Source organism: Simochromis diagramma, unplaced genomic scaffold, assembly GCF_900408965.1.
Source record: "Simochromis diagramma unplaced genomic scaffold, fSimDia1.1 OVJJ01000798.1, whole genome shotgun sequence".
Classification (NCBI taxonomy): domain Eukaryota; kingdom Metazoa; phylum Chordata; class Actinopteri; order Cichliformes; family Cichlidae; genus Simochromis; species Simochromis diagramma.
The window spans coordinates 1,977,546-1,993,610 of NW_024386736.1; the positions used below are offsets into that span (position 1 = coordinate 1,977,546).

The following is a 16,065-nucleotide window of genomic DNA, read 5'->3' on the forward strand; positions in this document are numbered from 1 at the left end:
ATCAGCAGTGACAACATGACCTAGGAAGCATAGTAATGTCTTCCTAAAATGACATTTGTTTTTGTTAAGCACAAGTCCAGCATCTTTGAGCTTCTGCAGGATAGTGCTAAGGTTTTGGTCATGCTCAGCTGCACTTTTACTGTAGACAGTAAGGTCATCCAGGTAATTTTGGAGACCTGGGAGGTCTTTTTTAAGGATTTCAGCCATCACTTTTCTGAAAAGCTAAGGGGGCAGAGGCCAGTCCATAAGGTACTCTGCAGAATCTGAAGAGTCCATCATGTGTAATGAATGCTGTCAAATCTCTGCTATCTTCATGCAGGGGCGGCTGGTAGTATGCATTTGCAAGATCAATTGTAGAAAACCTCTTTGCACACTGTAATTGTTATTGGATTCCAAGATGGCGGCGCGTGAACAACGCGAGGCTCAGTGTCTCTCCAGAATCTGCTATTTAGCGGTTTTTTATCTACTTTTAACCGGATTAATCGTCCAGAATTGCTGTGCGTTGCTGACCTACAGCAGACAAGAGCTTCTGGACATCTGGACTCACAACTCCAACAGTTTTATCGCCGATCTCCGACTCATCCCAGAGATCTCCAGAACACCGGAGGCTGCCCACTCTCCCCAGCCGGGCGGAAGTGCACGCAGACGGCGCCGAGATCGTAAACAAAGGCGAGGTAGGCGCGGAGGGCTACGGGCTAAGCTAAAGCTAACACCACACCGGCTGCCTCTACCCAGTATTTTTCTCGCCAATGTCCGTTCTCTGGCAAACAAAATGGATGAGATACGGCTCTCCATCACTAACAACAGACGGATTATGGGCTCAAATGTCATGTTTTTCACCGAAACATGGCTGAACAACAGCTGCCCGGACAATGCTATCGAGTTAGCAGGACGCCACACATACCGAGCCGACAGGCTAGCAGATGACTCCGGCAAGACCAGAGGTGGAGGTTTGTGCATTTATATTAACAATGCTTGGTGCATGAACTCCACTACTACTGAGAGTCACTGCTCACCTAATGCGGAGTTTTTAATGGTCAAATGCAGACCTTATTATCTCCCCAGAGAACTCACTTCGATCATACTCACTGCCGTGTATATACCCCCCGACGCTAATGCTAGGTTGGCCATGAAAGAACTTTCTGCAGCCATTAACAAACACCAGAATAAACACCCCGAGGCTGCTTTTATTGTTGCTGGCGACTTCAACCACACCAACTTAAAGACAGTCCTCCCCAGATTCCACCAACATGTCTCCTGCCACACCAGAGGAGACAAGACTTTAGACCATGTGTATTCCAACCTGGCTGGAGCCTACAAAGCCACCCCCCTCCCCCACATTGGACAATCGGACCATCTCTCCCTGTTCCTCACACCTAGGTATTCACCACTCATCCAACGTGTGAAACCTGCTGTGAGGACAATTAAAGTGTGGCCAGAGGGGACAGACGCAGTGCTCCAGGACAGATTTAAAAACACAGACTGGAATATGTTCACCCACACAGACCTGGACCAGTACGCCTCATCTGTACTGGATTACATCTCCGAAACCACAGACAGTGTCACCACCCAGAAACGGATCACCATGTACCCCAACCAGAAGCCTTGGATGAACCGGGATGTTCGTCTCCTCCTGAAGGTCCGCAACACCGCCTTTAGGTCAGGAGATGCACACGCCTACAGTACAGCCAGGGCTAATCTAAAGAAGGGCATCAAAAAAGCCAAACACCATTACAAAAAGAAGGTAGAAGAACACTTCTCCAACTCCAACCCCCGACGCATGTGGCAAGGACTCCAGACCATTACAGACTACAGGACCACCAAACCCTCCCCCGCATCCTCTGATGTCTCCTTCCTCAACGAGCTCAACAACTTTTATGCTCGTTTTGAGCGAGGGAACCCCACAACCACAACCAAAGCAGACATGACGCCAGACCACCAACCTCTGACTCTCTCCCCCACCGATGTAGGAGCGGTGCTGAGCAGGATCAATGTCCACAAGGCTGCAGGCCCTGATGGCATCCCCGGGCGTGTTCTCAGAGCGTGTTCTGGGGAGCTTGCAGGAGTGCTCACAGACATATTCAATCTGTCCTTGGCCCACGCTGTGGTACCGGCCTGCTTCAAATCCACCTCCATCGTCCCGATACCCAAAAACTCCAACCCATCTTGCCTCAATGATTACCGCCCAGTAGCACTCACCCCCATCATCACTAAGTGCTTAGAGCAGCTGGTCCTAGCACACTTCAAATCCTGTCTCCCCCCCCACCCTGGACCCCCACCAATTCGCATACCGTCAGAACAGGAGCACAGAGGATGCAGTCTCCATCGCACTGCACTCTGTCCTCTCACACCTGGACAACAACAACACCTATGCCAGAATGCTGTTTATAGACTTCAGTTCAGCGTTCAATACAATCCACCCCTCACAACTCATCAGGAAACTGACAGACCTGGGCATCAATTCCCTCATCTGCAAATGGTTACTGGACTTCCTGACCAACCGCCCCCAACATGTCCGGCTGGATAACCGCTGTTCATCTACAATCACGTGAACACCGGTGTACCACAAGGCTGTGTGATGAGCCCTTTCCTCTACTCCCTCTTCACCCACGACTGCAGACCTGCTGATGGTTCCAACACCATCATTAAGTTTGCAGATGACACCACGGTGATTGGCCTCATCAGTGACAACGATGAGGCCGCCTACAGGGAGGAGGTGGATCGTCTGGCTGAGTGGTGCGACACAAACAACCTGCTGCTTAACACCGAGAAGACCAAGGAGCTCATCGTGGACTACAGGAGGAATGCTGACCCACATCCACCCATCCACATTAAGGGGACGGCTGTGGAGCGTGTGAGCAGCTTCAAGTTCCTGGGAGTCCACATCTCCGAGGATCTCACCTGGACGACCAACTGCTCCAAGCTGGTCAAGAAGGCTCACCAGCGCCTCTTCTTCTTGAGGACTCTGAGGAAGAACCACCTGTCCTCAGACATCCTGGTGAACTTCTATCGCTGCACCATCGAGAGCATCCTGACCAACTGTATAACAGTCTGGTACGGGAACTGCTCTGCCTCGGACCGGAAGGCGTTGCAGAGGGTCGTGAAAACTGCCCAGCGCATCGCCGGAGCACCACTTCCTGCCATAAAAGACATCTACAGGAAGCGGTGTCTGAAAAGGGCTGGGAAAATCATCAAAGACCCCAGTCACCCATCACATGGACTCTTCACCCTCCTGCCCTCTGGGAGGCGCCACAGGAGCCTCCGGACTAAGACCACCAGGTACCGGAACAGCTTCTTCCCCACAGCTGTCAGACTCCTGAACTCTGCCTCCTGACATCTGACCCACGTTAAACTCATGGACTGAACATACACACACCCACAATGGACAACTGTACCCTCAAACACACAATAATAACATGGACTGAACCACCACTCACAACCACTAGCACTTTATATAGCCTCTGTAGAAACTATCTACACCCTCACTTATCTTAACTGCACTACTGTATAGCTCTGTGTAAATAATCATTCTGTACATTCGATAATCTTTAATCCTACAACTGTTTACAACTTGCATAGTTCCCATTTCTGTATAGCTGTATATCTCAAATTCTGTAAAGTTATTTATTTCATATTCTGTATAGTTTTTCATATTTATATCCTGTTCATAGCCTGTACATAGCTTGTACTCACTACAGCCTGTACATACTTATAGTTATAGAATATTCACAACATACTTCATACCGTGTACATTATAACATACCATAATAGACCCATTTCTGTAATATACTCACATATCTATATTATTGCTAATATATATTGTAATATATCTATATCACTAAAGCACTTCTGGATGGATGCAAACTGCATTTCGTTGCCCTGTACCTGTGCATGTGCAATGACAATAAAGTTGAATTCTATTCTATTCTATTCTAAGCTGGCAAACAATTCATCTACATGTAGTAAGGGGAAGCAATCAGTGATCACAGCTTTGTTTGGTTCACAGAGGTCTGCATACAGCCTTATTCCACAAGTTTTCCGTCCTGTCACAACAATTGGGGATACCCATGGTGATGCATCAATCCGTTCAATGACACCAGCTTTGAGTAAACGATTCAGTTCTGCTGAAACTGAAGCACTCACTTCAAACGGGAGACGTCGCAGCTTCTGACGGGCAGGTTTGAGTGTTGGGTCAACTTTCACTTTATACACAAAGGCACGCACACAGCCAATATCTGGGGCAGCAGGGATGCAAGGAGCAGGTGATGGGTTTGTAAACATCACAAAAGCAGTACGATCAGTACATGGAGGTAGAACAGTATTGCCTGCAATGCTGACATTCAGCGCTTCCATCAGATCTCTTCCAAGAAGAGGAGTTCCTTTTTTTACAACAAAGAACACAGCTGAGGCGGATGCATTTCCTCTGCTCACTGTGACTTGCAGGCCTATGGAGCGCCAGGACTGCCATAATGAATTAATTAAATACACCATTAAATAATGAATTAAATGTGGCAATAATTAATTAAAATTGGAATTAATTAATTAAATAAATAGTTATGACACATGTAATTAATTAATTATTGACACATTTAATTAATTATTTATGTATTTCACATTTTAATTAATTATTGACACATTTAATTAATTATTGACACATTTAATTAATTATTTAATGATATATTTATTTATTTCATTTTGGCAGTCCTGGCGCCTGGCTCTCATCTTGAAATAATTTTATCTGTCAGCCTCACCCATCAAACTCAGGGGGCGGGGTTAACGCTGATCGAGTCAAAACCATTGCTTTGGCCTGGTGGCCATTGTTTCTAGCACACAACAACTGGCATGTGGAAACTAACAGAACTGAACTTTGAAAAACCCTGTTTGTGTGTCACCAAATACCGTTTTAATATTTTTTTAGCCGAGAATGTAGTGGTTTAATCTTCATATGTCTGGTCGGTTTGTCAAGATACAGCCTCTTTGCAAAAGTGCTGCGATGATTTCGGAGATGTCTGCCCAGTCTCAAGGCAAAGCGTGGGATAGACCCGCTCGCCTCGCAAGCAATCCCACCGACAAAGCGCAGGCCCCGGTACACAGCTGTAGTAACCCCCGCTGACTTCTTTTACTGAGGTTATATTTATCGGTGTTTTATTTCCTGATGTTCTTATGTGTCCTATGTGTTTCAGTCGCCAATTTTGAATTATAACTAACATTAAAAACATGTTTAAGGAGGAGAGAGAGCAAATAAATCTGTTTAACATCTGATCTTTGGGTTTTTGTTCAGTAATCAGCGTGACCTGTGTATAAACGCGTAAAAGAGATAACGTTGGTGTTTCTGTCATGTAGTAACTGCTGGCTTTAACTGTACAAAGGTTGTTCGACACTATGAAACACATACAGACTTCATGATGTTTGGCTAATATTTTTATAGTGAATATTAATCATGAGGGTAAACGGCCCTGTACACCACGGAGCGAGGTCAGCATATCCACGATATCCACGATATCCTCAGCTCCATGAGTTAACACAGAGTTTCCCAGCTGACTATCTAACTGCCAACTATTCCAGAGACGTGAAAATATACAGCATAAAGAAAAGTGTAAGAGACTCAGCAGCAGATTAGAATAACAGTTATACATTTAATAAATCACCAAATGAATCCAAGAAACGAGCAAACCTGTTCCGACAATTTGAGTTTGTATTCCCTCAGCTGCAGACTCGCTGCTGTTTAAATGTTTGAAAAGGAAGATTAGATATAAAAAACGTCAAACATAGACTCAGTCTGCCTTCACATTTGATATGAGGCCAGCACGTATAGTGGCTGTGTCCTGTTTTAAGGTCATACGTGTAAAATTGTTGTCTGACCTCCGTCGATCCAGCCGCTCAGAGTCCGTGGTTACCATGGTTACTGCATAAGCAGCTATAATGTTAACAGCTGGCACTGAGGAAACCTACCAGCAGCATGGGTGTTTATGTTTTTCATTGCAAAAGAACCGTCTGAATGGTTAACTGAAGTTAACTTGGATAAATTATAGTTAAGGAGTATCACAGATAACGCCTACGTGAGCTGTGTGACTGTTCACCACTACACTGAAATCAGTAGGCTATTACTGAAATACACGTGCTATATCATAAACTATGATATAAATAGGGAGGTCCTATTAACATGTTTAGTTTTAAAGGACACCTTCCTGCCTTTAGTCTCCTTCATGAGCAGTATTAGTTTTCTTCTAACATCCAGAAGTCTGCACGATGTGTTTCATAGTTTGTAACAAGCCTTTGACAGGTAAACATAACATGACTGAAAAAGCAAAAAAAAAAAAAAAAAAAGAGAGAGAGAGAGTGTTGACATAAGAAGAGAAAATGCTCTCAATTATGGAGACAGGCAAATGGTTCATTTATGTTTGATGTGTGTTTATTCCTCCCTAAATATCGTCGGTGAAGTTTGCCATGCACGTCAGATTTTCCTGCGCATTTTTATACCTCTGCCAACAGAGAGAGAAAAAATAAATCACATTCTAACAGACAGCTGGTGCTTAGAATACAGTTGAATAACTATTAAAAAACAGATGATATTTAGATGATAGTTCAGTCTAACACATGTGCCAGTGAACCATTAAACGTCTGTGAAACTATGCAGTTATGAAACGTAACTTTAACCTCAGCCAAACCGATTTGCTCAGTTGTAAATAAAACAGCGAAGTAAACGTGACCCGACAGACAGAACCTGAGTGAATGAAGTCCAGCATTTAACCACTGAGAGCTAAAACTCAGCTGAGGTTTCAAAGCTGTGTGCCGGTGATTGGACATCAGCCGCTGATGAAGCTGGTTCGCCTATAAAGTGCTCTGTAAGGAAACAAGCTCCAGCAGCTCTGCGCTCGGGGAAAACACTATATTTACTTATCTTGTGCAGAAAAATGCGCTGACATTGCGTTATATCGAGTACCGGCTGCCCAGTTAAACTGTGACTATCACCAGGTAACGTAGGCGTGTTTCTTGAATTAGCAGCAGGTGTTAAACAGCTGACAGGTGAGAAGGAGGATGCATGCAGGTAAACTGAGGGTCTGTTGAGCTGATCGCTGGTTTCGTGAGAAAAATGTCAGCTCGTTCTTTATGTTACAGAAGCACAGAGACACAAGACCAGGCGGAAAGAGACGATCGTTCGGTGAAAATGAGAATCTGCGAATGCAACATGTGGAACACGGAGAGTGGAATATGTAAACAAACCGGTTAACGTAACCCCCTGGGTGCACTCTGCATGCTGACTGTTAGCAGAGCTAGTGAAATCTCTGAAAACATCTGAGCACTGCAAACATGTTCTATATTGACAACCTGACCAGACATACGTGGCGACATTCGCGGCTAAAACACTGTTAAAAGTGTAGCTGGTGACAGAAAAACGGGGTATTTTAAAACTACACCACCACCATTGCTGCCTGTGATTTGATCTGCATTCTGGGATACCTGGCTGCCCGAAGTCTACACAAGCAATCGATTATCTAGGATCGACCTGTTTTGACTTACTTTGCACGGCAACCAATCAAATGTTAGAGAAGCTGCATGGGCAGCGTTAACCCCGCCCCCTGAGTTTGATGGGTGAGGCTGACAGATAAAATTATTTCAAGATGAGAGCCAGGCGCCAGGACTGCTAAAATGAAATAAATAAATATATCATTAAATAATTAATTAAATGTGTCAATAATTAATTAATTACATGTGTCATAACTATTTATTTAATTAATTAATTCCAATTTTAATTAATTATTGACACATTTAATTAATTATTTAATGGTGTATTTATTAATTCATTATGGCAGTCCTGGCGCTCCATACTTTGGCAGCAGGACACTGACGAAGGTTGGCTAAATGACTGTTTGAACCACATCTAAAACAGTTCTTAGTGGGTGTTGTTGCATGAAATGGCTTTGCAGGGTGAGCACTGGATTTGTGTTTCTCACTCATGCTCCTGCATGGAGTGTGAGTGAGACTGCACAGCTTGGACTGGAGTACTGCTGTCTGCAGCTATGGATTTAGCTTGTTGAAGTGCAGATTCCATTTGTGTTCCCAGTGTAACAGCTTTATTTAGAGTCAAATCAGGTTCGAGCAAATTTCTTTCTCTTATGCTGGGGCTAGACACATGTTCAACTAGCTGATCACGGATCATTTCTTCTGTCCTGTCATCAAACAAACATTTAGAAGCAAGGTCACGCAAGCTCGCCACATACTGGATAACTGTTAGGTGTGGCTGTGTGCAGACAGGAATAGGACCCAAGGTGCAGACTCCGGAGACAGAACTTAAACCAAAACAGCTTTAATGCTGAACTCAAACATAACATAACTGGGGGAAAAAGGTCAAAAATAAACTAACACCGGTGGATTGACAAAACACACAGCAAAATAAACGGTAGATCGCGACCCGGACACAGAGAAACACAGGGCTTAAATACACAGAGGGAGCAATCAGGGAATGAGTAACAGGAGGGAAACACAGCTGGGGCAAATCAGGCCTAACGAGACAAGGGGAAGCAAAACCAGACACATTAACATCAGACATGGACTTTCAAAGTAAAACAGGAAACACATAACAGACTGAACAAAGACACAGACTCGCACGCACTGCAACAGAGGGAACAGAGACGTGGGACCAGGGCAGACACAGACACTGACTGGACACGGGGATATAGCCACTAAGGACACACAGAGACGCGAACTAGACAAGGGGATACAGCTGACAGGGGAGACAGAGCAGCTAGAGAAGACAGAGACATAAACTATAAGACAGAACTCAAAGAAACCAAAGACTAGAAAGTATAAATAATATAATAAACTCAAAACCCCTGGGTCAACGACCCAGGCATCCTAACAATAACAGTCTCATGTGAAGCTTGTGTTCGCTTTCTGAAAGCATGTTTTTCCACAACAACATTTACCTTGGGTGAAAAGTGTTGTTCTAGGGCAGTAACAGCAGAGGCGGAAGTATCACCTGTATTTGGCAGTGAGTAGAAAATCCTTTGTCCCTCTGTTCCTAAGCAGTGAAGTAAAGTAGCTCTTCTTCATGCAAATAATTGTTGAACATACGCATCCACATGTTAAAGGCCAAAGCAGGATCTCCAGGGCAAGGCAAAGCAGTGGAGAGGCGTTTGCAGCCATGATGACAAAAAAACTAAGCAGAAAAAAACATGCACATTGAGTTATCAGTTAGCATCTTAACTTTATTCTACCTCTTAATTTTCCCGACTGCACTTTACTCTTATTTCATGACACCACCCTCTAGTGGTGCAATATGGTATAGTCATTACAGGACACAACACTTGCTTATGTCAGCCAACCAAAAAAACTGTCTTTGAATACTGTTTGCTTCTTCTGCTTTCAACTGGAGTACATTACCACTGAGTTACTTTGCATCTGCTCTTAATATTTGGCCAGTCACTCACTTAACCAAACTACTGCCAGGGTGAAAATAAATAATACCTTACCACTAAATCATGTAGTTTCACATTGTGTGTGTGTGTGTGTGTGTGTGTGTGTGTGTGGTGTAGAGTAGAATAGAAGAGAAAAGAATGCCTTATTTTCCCTATACAGTTGTACAATGAGATAGAGGGCATCTCCTACTCAGTACAAACATGCTGGGTGGGGACAGTTCTGCAGCACTATATACGTATGGACAGTATTAACAGAGAAAAAATATATAAAGTTTACAAATATACAAACCAGTTTTAAAAAGTAATATGTAATAAATAGTGTTATGTATATACTAGAGATGGCACATACTACTTTTTTATGTCTGAGACTGTTACCAATATCATAAATTTGGATATCTGCCAATACCAATATAAATCTGATGTAGCGTATTTTATAATCAACATAATGTTTTTTTTCAAATATGTTGCTGCATTTTGTATAGGTTCATACTGAAGTTTTTAAAAAAAAACAAAAAAAAAAACACTGAAGCTATTCAGCAAAAAATACACTGCACCCAAAATATTTCATAGTTCAGCAATTCTGATCAATCTAATAAACTTAAACCTACATCATCCTTCCTATTCTGGTATTTTAAAGAGTACTTAGCAGAAATATTAAGCAACCTAACTAATAGGTTTGCCAACTCCCAGCAAAAAAAAAAAAATAGGGAACCACCCCCCACCTTCCACCTCATAATGCTTAATTGACGTAGTCAAAACTGCGGAGAAGAGGGACGGGGATAAAGGGCAAAAAAAACCCAAAAACCAACTAAATAAGCAGACACAAAAAAAATACATATATCGATCACCTGGATCGCCTGTTGAGAAAGAAAAAAGAAAACAAGCAGAAGAAAACGAGAGCAATACAATAAACAACATCACGATGATATATGGGAATATAACAGTAAATACTAAATATTAAACATTATTGTGCAGCACGTAATATCGACAGCGCACAGTGTGCTTTGAGGTAGGAGCCAAAAAGGGTGTAGTTTGTGTGTGTGATCACCCGTGTGTACACCTGTGAGCATGAACGCGTTTGTTTTTAAAAGGTTCCTTCATGTAATGATCTGCTAGAGGGTGTGGGGGGCCACAGCCCCGTCCTCCAGGGCATGAAGCAGGTATGGAGGAGATCAAGACTCCAGACATCCAGAGGCCCCCAGAACACAAGAGACCAAGGAAGACCAACAGAGGGGCAGCCGCACCACTGTCCCAGAAGGAGCTGAGGAGAGTCCCAGATGAGGGGTCACTCAGCAGCCGCGGAGCAGAAGCCAGGGGGGGTTGCAGTGATGTGCCCGTGAGCTCCACCGGCAGCCAGCTGCGCCAGAGTGACCGAGCCCCAGGCCGAGAGGCCGAGGGCACCCCACCCCCGAAGTGGCCCGAGCGAGCCCCAGGCTCCAGGCCCTGATAAGCAGCCACCAAGGAGTGAGCCGGTGTGTACCTGGGCGCCCACCCCCGGACACAAAGAACCACCAACGCGCCGATGTCTGAGGGCGTCTGCCACTGGCAGGGGAAGTGGTGGGGGGAAATAGGCCTCCATACCTTGGAGGGCCTAAGATGTCCCCAGAGAGGTGGCGTCTGATACCCGACCTGACATATGGACACAGACAAACAGGCACACACAGATACAAACATCCATTCCCACCCTCATGCTCTCATATGCAATTACTCAACACTCACCCAACGTGGAGACAGACATATAGAGACACTGTACACACAATCACACTCCCCAAGCGTACTCTAAGAACCGGGTCTAGGTACCTTTGCCCCTGGAGGGGGGAACTGCACCCAGACCCAGGTGGTGTTACCCTTTTTCCCTGCGGTGGCGAGAAGCAGACCGTCCCGACTCCGCAGCAGCAGGGAGGCCCCACATTCCAGACCCCAGTCGGACGGCCAACTCCTCCTCCCGGCCCCCCGCTCCAGCAGGTTGCAGAGAACGGGGGTGTGAGAAGACTCCAAAACCTCCCTCCGCCCACTCATATGTAGTGTTGATGCATGTGTGTTCTAAGGTGCATTTAAAACCCAGGAGGGCATGGAGCTACCTGCCAGAGAGCAGCAGGTAAGCGCATGGTCCCTCCTGCTAGCCCTCAATGTCTGTATTTAAAATTGAGAGGTGGGCAACGACGCCAGGGGTGAGGTGTACACCCTGATGGTCTTTTGGAGTCCGTGTAGCGTGCCCACCCCCAAGATCCTATATGTATGTGTTATGAGAGTGTGAGTAATGTGAATGTCTAAGGGGACAGAGGGGGGGGATGCCTCCCCTGCACCCTGGTGACACACCTTTACCCCAAGGATCTGCATGTGTGGGTAGTTGTGGTGGAACGGGAAGAGGGAGGCAGCTGGAGATGGGGAGGGAAGGAAGGGAGGGGCAAGTGACCTCTCCCTGGGGCCAGCTGCCCCGCTGAACCCAGTAGGCACCCCCATAGTCCGCAACCCGCCAGGGAAAGGGGACCCAGGCCCATCCGGACCGGGGCCCAGAACAGCAGCGCCGCCCGGCCCCACAGAGCCCGGGACAGCCCACCTGACCCCACCACAGAGAAAACTGCACCCACCCCGTCATCCACTCATCTTCCAGACTACACAAGACAATAGACGCCCAGGCTGAGATCTTCCTCCACCTCTCCTATATCTCCCCCTCCTGCAGAGTGAGTTCCTGAAGAGAGGAGAGCTCCTGCAAGGTGTAACACACCCCCACCAGTTGAAGAGCCCCCCAGGTGGCTCGATGCACTGGCGGCACCCTGCGCCAGGGCCGGGCCCCCATACACCCACCCGCCCACAACCCCAGCAACATACCAACCAGGACCCAAGCCCCCGAGGCCCAGCCAGGGCCCCAGCCCAGAGACGGAGCACCCCCAGAACCTCACGCCCGTCCCGGACCCACCCAGGGGCAGCCAGGCTACCAGGTCAGTAACCCACGTCCGTCAGCACAGACCCTCCCCTAGCCCCGCTGCACGCAGCCACGAGGAAACCGTCACCTAAGAGCCAACAGAGCCCCTAATAGGCCATGACCGCTACCCCGGGTTGAGCCACCCAAGGAAGATGCTCCTGGGGAACCCCCCGACGAACGTTGGGCCTTCTTGATGACCACTGAGATGTTATCTGTCCAGGAGATGTCAGCAGAGATGAGGACACCAAGGAACCAGAAGGAGTGGACCCTCTCCACACAGTCCCTGTGGATGTAAGGGGGGGGTTATGTCAGTGCTGTGCCTCCTGAAGTCAACAATGACCTCTTTGGTTTTCTTAGTGTTCACTGGCATGTTGTTCTCTGAACACCATGCTGCCAGCTTCAGGACTTCCTCTCTGTAGTCTGCCTCGTCCGCCTTTGAGATGAGTCCGACTACTGTGGTGTCATCAGCAAACTTGATGATGAGATTGCTGTTGTGGGTCGAACTGCAGTCGTGGGTGTAGAGAAAATACAGGAGGGGGCTCAGCACACAGCCCGGTGGGGAGCCAGTGCTCGGTGTGCGATTTGAGGAGACATGAGGGCCAAGTCTTACAGTGTGTGTGTCTGTGTTTGAATCCATCTCTCACCCCAACCACACACCTCACCTCTGTTTTACTGTTCTGATACATGTCCTCCAGCAGCCTCACCCTCCTCTGTCCCACTGCTGTCCTCCTCATACAGTACCAAGGTTCCTTTCTTGTCACGCTATGTCCTCTTCTTCTTTTACTAAGATGAATTCCTTCTAAAGAAGGAAGGACATTTTTATATAATAACTTAACGCCATCTGTCATCACCTACAAAACAACAACCTACCTTGTTGTCATGACAGTGATTAGGCATACAAAAACAGCTGTACCATCAATGTTTCTGAATAAAAGCTGAAGGTTGAGGAGAAGGTTGAGGAGAGCCATGCTTTTAGAACATGTAAGCAGGAAAGCATACATGTTCTTTAAGGTTCACTTCTTTGTTTCATTTAAAAACTTTGATGTCTGCTAATGAAAGTTTCTGGTAAAGGGATGACTGGACACACAAAAAACATCTAAAACATCTATGGATTAAAAGGTCAGATAAAGCAAAGTCCAACTGGAAATGGTACACTGTGCACAAGCAGGGCAACAAGTATGTTCTCTACAGACGAAACCAGGGTCGTGGGCGTGTCTGATGGCTTCCCCACACAGGTGATCAAGGATGTGAGAGAAAGTGATGCAAACATTTACTACTGCAACAAGTATAGAAACAACCAAGAACACTGCTGGGACAGGAGAGTTAAACTCATTGTTTCAGTATGATGCTTGTAAATAGTGATTATTTTATGATTATCACACCGATGAATGCATATCCTCTCAGAGCTGAAGGTAAAGGTGATTCCTGCCTAATCACGACCTGAAAACAGCTCCATCTTAGCAGTGATAGAAAATTGAAATTCAGAGAAACGCTTAAGATATTTGAGATAAAATGAATGAAAATTTTGGTTCCCACAAAATGTGAATAAAAACAGAGTAAAAGAGGGTACAAATATTACTGAACAGTACACACAACTTTTAGAGGCTCACATGCTACCATTCATATAATACCCTCTCTCTCTCTCCCTCTCTCTCTCTCTCTCTCGTCCAAACAAAATCAGCATAGGTGCATATTAAAATAGTGTGTTAAACTGTCATGGATGAAGTAGACCCAGTGAAGACATTTGATGTGTTATAAAAAAAAATTTCATCGTTTTTCTTCTTTTTTCTATTTCTGTATACTAATATAGGCCAGTCACTGCATCTTCCTCTGATTGGTCTGATTTTTTTAAATTTAGACTTTACAAAGGTGAGTATACTAGTAATATATAAAAACACACATGTATTTATTATATATAGCAATAGACTACCTTTACTGCTCATTTACTGAAGTATATTTACAGATCAATGAAATGAAATGATATTTTGAAAAATAAAAATATCACGCATGTTAGTGGTTCTGGTAAGTTTCTTTTTCTGCATCACAATAACCATTAATGCCGCACCATTGTTGTTACTCTGCCAATAGTAACAACTTTGGGTTTTTTGATGAAAATGTAATGAAATGTGGTCATGTAGCATATTTAATTGGGATGCTTTTTAATTTTGAAAATAACAAAGACAAGAAGTGTGACAATACACAAAAAAACCCACTAAATTCAAACGTAAGAGTCCAATAGCTGCTGCAAACATGCATTCTTCACTAGAGGGCTCTGTTGTGAAAAAAAAATTATCATAAAGGAGGAAGTGACTTTGGTCGTGTTAAAACGTGTTTGTCCTGCAGACACGCTGAAATCAGCTCTGTATTCAGGTTTTCCTCTTAGACAGCTCATGAATTTGAACATTTATTCACATTTCTGATATTTTATAAATTTTGATATTAACAGAAGTCATAGCAAGGACTAAATTATATTCACACAATCAACTTTTTGATTAGAAGAGAAAATCTACAGCAGCCATGTTGTTGGCAGAAGCTGGATGTTTGTTTCTGGGTTTCATTCTGTGTCTTTCAGGTAGGAATAATTTGTTTCTCCTCCTCATGATGACTGTGATGATGTTTCTGGAATCTAGAAAAAGATGCAGAAAGTTACAAGTTTTTCTAAGAAGTTAAATTAAAGTGAATTTCCTAAAAAAAACTCACTTAAGAGATTTACTGTTAACATGATTTTTTCTTGTTTTGAAGTTCTGAACTGTCAAGTGTATCAAAGCACCAGATTGTGATCCTTCACAGTAACATGTTGTCATCACAGATTAGCACAGAAAAGAAAGTTAGCATAAATGTTCACCATGTTTTCTAATCACATGTTGTGTTAAAGGTGTTCAGGGAAACCCAAACAGCATCTGTGCCTTGAAAGGTTCATCAGTGAATCTGCCCTGCTCACATCAACATCCCACTGCAAGAAATAGCTGGTACACTGGACACGATACTGTCTCCAAGATAATGTTCTCAGTAGAGGAAACACATGTAAAGTACAGCATGTCAGCAGAAAGTAATTTCACTCTAACAATCAATAATCTGACAGAGAGAGATACAAATTTTTACTGCTGCATTAAAACTGCTGACAGATCAAAGTGCCAACAAAGTGGAATTCATCTCCAAGTTACAGGTACAGTTCTTTTTACAAATGCATCACAAATGAATGAGTTTATGGATGATCAGTGTATTCATGTTGGTCATGTGACCTCTCAGAGCTGCAGGTAAAGGTGATTCCTGCCACAGAGGGACAGACAGTAACACTGATGTGCAGCAGCAGCTGTCCTCTGACTGAAAAGCCTGCAGCCTACATCTGGTACAAGAACAGAGAGTTTCTCTATGAGGACTGGTCTCCCTGGTACCAAGAGCTGCTCAGCAGTGAGGAAGCAGTCACATACTCCTGTGCTGTCAAAGGCTACGAGGACCTCAGAGCCCCTGAAGTCTCTGTGGGTGAGTCATGATGGACGCCTCCTCATCATGTTATGAGATGTTAAACACAAACACTTTACTCTTCAGACTCTAATGAATTTACTGAAAGTTGTTGGTTTTTCTCAGGTTCCATCACAGAGACCTGCTTCAGTGTGACCTATGCTAAAGGGAGAATGTGTTCTTCTCAGCAGACATCAGTGGACGAGTCCTGCTCCATCACATATCCCAGAGGTGAAGTTCTGGACAAACTGCACTTTG

The 16,065-nt window shown here is 44.8% G+C and overlaps 1 protein-coding gene across 1 annotated transcript in view; it reads left to right on the plus strand.

Moving 5' to 3' along the window:
• The window catches only part of LOC120715298, a 38,053-nt gene that overhangs the window by 14,653 nt on the left and 7,335 nt on the right, over positions 1–16,065 (plus strand). The window contains exon 4 of the mRNA XM_040002244.1: positions 15,934–16,038. Within this exon, the coding sequence (XP_039858178.1) occupies positions 15,934–16,038 (105 nt within the window). The remainder of the gene's footprint in view (positions 1–15,933; positions 16,039–16,065) is intronic.